General features: G+C 47.9%; 1 protein-coding gene across 1 annotated transcript; it reads right to left on the bottom strand.

The window, feature by feature from the left end:
- Window positions 1-2,881: 2,881 nt before the first annotated feature.
- Window positions 2,882-3,991, bottom strand: LOC103256039 (putative uncharacterized protein FLJ39060). Its single transcript, XM_008053918.1, is given in 2 exon segments — window positions 2,882-3,004; window positions 3,845-3,991. Coding segments are annotated over 2 exon segments (270 nt in total).
- Window positions 3,992-4,783: the final 792 nt, after the last annotated feature.

Here is a 4,783-nt window from a genome sequence, read left to right as displayed (position 1 = left end):
GGAGGTGGCACTTGCAGGAGCGAGCCAGCTGCAATGGTGGCTGTGGGCTTTCTCCTAGGCATGTGTTGCTCCAAGGACATGACCATTCAACACAGATGGTGGACAGGGATCTGGGGATTACCCAAGTTCTCTATTTTGAGTCCTTGATGGGCATGCAGGGGAAAAAGAAACTCAAACACCTCACCTGTGTGCACTCTTGGTTACCCCAGTGGGGATTGTGGGGGAGTCTCTGCTCACGGATGTAATGTTCTTGTGCAAGGGGGGACTAAAAGAGTGTATATGGCGAATGAGAGATTGCTATGGTCATGAGTCCCACCTGAGTCCTCCACCTTAGCCTCAGGCAGTCTGTGATGTGAATGTCAAAGTGCAGCAGGCTTCAGGGCCTCAGTTGATCTCAAGGTAGCCCAAGCCAACCAGAAACAGTCTGCCACCATGGAGTTTGCCTTTGGGACCCATTTTCTCCCAGACCAGCTAGAAAGCAGCCACTAGCAAGGGTGGAGTTTCTGGGATATGGTGGATGGAACTGCTCAGGACTTTTTTTTTTCTTTCCTGAACATGAGTTTTAGCAGATCGTGGCTGTCATGGCTATGGGCAAAACAGTTTCCCATGAAGGCTCAGAGGGCCCTCCTAGTCCATGACAGGAGCACAGATTTTTAAAATTTCCCTCATTCACCTTCCCTACTGCATCTGGAGGTTTCTGGAGTCTATGCTGTGTTCCAGGTGAGAGTCTGGTTAGTTCTAGCTCAGGTTGATTGATTTTTAAAATTTTCATCTTCCTTGCACTATGTGGTTATTATCACTTTTTGATGAGTTGTAGGGCATGCTGAGGTGCCGAGGAAACTCTCTACCTTGGTTTACTCGACAGGAGAAACACACCCTACCTGCCATCTTCAGATATGTTGAGGAGAAGGCATTTGTTTAAGATAAAGGACAATGGAACACAACTATATGCTAATGTAAATAAAAACGAGAGTAGGAAAATTTGAAGATGCTGAGAAATAGTGATCATCTGCAGGAATTAGCAGTTTTAAATGGTGAAAGGTACAGATTAGATCAACAAGAAAAGCAGGCCTTGTTAAAATTATGACCAAACTTTCATAAATTTAGCTAAAGAACTGCTGATAACTTACATTTTTATGGATAGCCAAAGTGAGAATGAGGGATTGGAAAGGCAGAGATGTCCAGAGGATGAGGGAATGAAGTTCAAAGCCCACGAGATCCAGACTGAGTAAAAGAGATTAATCTAGACCGACAAATTCATATTTTGAGAAATGTATTGACTGGGGTGTATTATGTGCCACTCACAGTTTCCTGGTGTTTGTGTGTCTGTGCTTATCTGCATGTTCAGAGAGAGGTAGAGACATAGATACATCCCGCTGTAAAGAAAAACAGAAGTTCCTACAATGAGGCAGATTAATGAGGAGACTTTCTTCTTTGCAAGGGAACAAAAGGAAAGTCCTCAAAACAGAGAAGAAGAGCTATGAACATGGATTAACCCCAAACAGAATCTCCCCAAAAGGCCTTACTGTTTTGTGGGCAGTAAGGGATGGATGATTCTTCTTGGACTCCTGGAGCATTGATATTTAGCCAGCACTTCCTAGTAGTTTTGTTCTAAATTATCATTTCTATCCACCCTTCACTGAAGCCTGTAACTGGCATGTAGTCTACAATCTGGTGTGTGTTGCTTTGGGGAATTTAAGGAGCAAAGCAGTCAAGCGAAGCATTAACGTCCTTGCATTCCCACCCTCATTGCTCCGTCTCAAAGGGCAACCGGTCCTGGTCCTCCAGAGACCAGCAGCCAAGTGGATCTGGGAATTCCCTGAGACGGGTGTGAAACATGGAGGCGCCACTGGCAGGTGGAAACCCAGGAGTGGAGAGGAGACAAATTCCCTGTCCAAAAGCAAACTGGACATCTCCCAAAGACCCTGGAGGTCAGGACGATGGGAAAACCTTTGTGTGGTTCCTTCCATGTAGGGCGTGGCTATGGAGTGGGCTGCTCAGCTGGAGAGAAGATGAGGTTCCTTAGGTATTTTGGACTGAGGAGTTTCAGAGCATGGAACATGGTGGGCAGCTGGGTCCCAGGAAATGAGCAAGCAGCTGGACAAGCAGACATTCAGAGACATGGTGGGATAATGGAAAGGAAGGACGGGAAAGTTTGGGGACCTACACCTAGCTTTTCTGTTGTCTCTCTTCACACATTTATGCTGCGGGACATCTCAGGTCCCGCCTGGCACCGTGTTTGTCCAGCCTCTGAAGTGGGGAGCAAATGCGAAGGATGTAGGTGGCTACTCAGGAAAAGGGGGCAGGCAAGAGGCCCCTCATTAGTTTGGCTGCTTTCCAAAAGGGGGAGACTATCAGAAACCCCCCTCCAATAAGTGTTCCCGAGCCCAGGCAGAACAGGGACAAGGCAGGAAGTGGGAGCCTTACAATCTGATCCCATGATCTGGACAGAGGTCCCCCAGGCTGGCGAGGAGAGGAGGGAGCCAGCATGACTCTGCCAGTGAGGATCAGAGAACTCTTCTGGGGGCAGCACTTCTGAAATCAGGCTGGAAGTTTTTGTCATAAAAATGGGATGGCTGAAAAACCCCCATAATATGATAAAAGCTAAAGGATGCACAAGAGGGGAAGTGAGCTGGGGTAGCAGGAATTCTAGATTCCATGGGTATGGTTTGACGGTAAAGCAAATGAACGGTAAGATGGTGGCTAGGGGACAAGGAAGCCTAGATCTCAAAACCATGCAGGTGCATGGTGACAACGCAGATAATTTCTATTCATATTGACCTTCTCTGCTTTTCTATCCGCCTCCACCAAGCAGTGAGGGAGGGCAGGGTAGAAGTAGACATAATGTTCTTTCTAATCCTTGAATAGGGGCTTGTTTACCTCAGTGGAAGATAGAGCACGCACATTTCCCTGCAATTTTCTTTGTCTCCTCATATTGAGTCCCTAGACCACTAGTCCCAGTTGCCATGGAAACAGAAGCTGAGTGCCTGATGCAATCAATAGACTGTGGGAGAAAAGCAGAATTGGTCCTTGAAATAAAGGTTCCTGAGAGAGGTGATTTTAGCAAAGCAGCCACATGGAAAGGATTCATTATTTCCACAGATGTACTGAGCCTGAGATTATTAGTATGCAAACGCATGTGCACACACACACACACACACACACACACACACACACACACACGCACGCACACACACACACACAGTCTTCATCTGGAACAGATATGCACAGTGCATCACATGAGCTGGCCCTTAGGATTCTTGTGAGTGAGACCATGCTGTGACCACAAAAAGGGGTTGGAATTAATGCAGTTAGGAGGCCCAGGGAGGGGAGTTGTTCCCTTAAACTTGCTTTTTGAAACCTCACTGCCCCCTTCATCCTGGCCCTTGCTCTTAGTCCATGTTCGTTTATGACCCTTTGGAAAAGCACTTGTCTCCCCACCTCTTTCTCTTTATTCCTCCATCCACTTCCTCTAAATCCCTTTCCTCTTCCTGCTCTCTTGCTGCCTCCCTTCAACATCCATCGTCATCCCCTGACCTTTCCTCTCTCCCTCCTCCCTCTATCCTACCTGCCTTGTCTTCCCATTTGTCCTCCCTTCACTGTCCCATATCCCTCATGCCTCCTGTATTTTTCAGTTTCTTAGTCTTGTCCCCCTTTGTGTCTGCCTCTTTTTCCTTCCCCCTCCCCTCTATGCCTTTTCTTCCTCTCACCGTCCCTCCTCTTGCCCCTCCCTGCGATTTCTGGAGCGACTGATAATTCCTTCGTTCATTTATGACGGGCCTCGTACGGGCCGTGGGTGTTCAGCTTTCAGCCTTGTAGGTCAGTGCATCGTAAGGGTCATCGCGGACGTAATTGTTCTCTTGCAAATTACAGTTACTGATATGGGATTAAATGACAGGGAACTATGAGTGCAGACAACAAGGGAACTAACTTCTGTGGTGGGCTCACTGAAGAAAACGCCCTTGACATTTGTTGTTCAGCCGTCCAGCATCCTGTCGTTGCCTCTTTGCATAACTGCCTTCCCTTTTTTGTGGGGAGCATCTGTCCTGGGACTCTCTCACATGGTGTCCTGCCCTCCACTACACGAGATGTAGTCCCATTAGATGCCCATTCCCTGCCATGTAACTAACTGTCAGATCAAAACAGGATCAAAAGCTGTTTCAGCTTGTCCACAGACTCTTGCCTCTGCTACCAGGTTCCCCGGGGGCACCTTTGTTCGTGTACTTCTCTCATCCCTTCTCTTTTTCACCCACAAGCCTGGCTTCTGGGAGGGGGGTCTTCCCTCTCCTTCTTTCCTGGCTGGATCCTTTTGTTGTTGTTGTTAAGCCTTAACCCCACAAAGACAAAGAGAATGAGTCAGGAGACAATACAACTAAAATATCAAAAGATTGGAAAGAGACAGGAGGGTGATTACTGACTTAGCTGGCTTAAGAGAGCTTGAGCTGAAAGCAGCAGTGAGGGAATCTAAAAAGCAACTGACTTAACCCCTCTCACCAGACCATCACGCTGTCTGCAAGACTGGCATTGGCATGTATTCCTGCCCTCTCAGGGCAATGGCAGGGGCTATAACTTGCATGATTGCTCTAAAGCACATTTAAGAATCATTTACAGCCGGGCTCGGTGGCTCAGCCTATAATCCCGCGCCTTTGGGAGGCTGAGGTGAGTGAATTGCCTGAGCCTGCGGGTTCGAGACCCGCCTGGGCAGCGAGACCTCATCTCTACAATAAATCAAAAAATCAGCCGGGCGTGATGGCGGCATGCCTGTAATTCCGGCTACTCGGAA

The sequence above is a fragment of the Carlito syrichta genome, unplaced genomic scaffold, assembly GCF_000164805.1.
Source record: "Carlito syrichta isolate Samal-C Ts95f unplaced genomic scaffold, Tarsius_syrichta-2.0.1 Scaffold288866, whole genome shotgun sequence".
Lineage (NCBI taxonomy): Eukaryota > Metazoa > Chordata > Mammalia > Primates > Tarsiidae > Carlito > Carlito syrichta.
The sequence above is the reverse complement of the archived record's forward strand: the minus strand, read 5'-3'. Positions and strand labels throughout refer to the sequence as shown.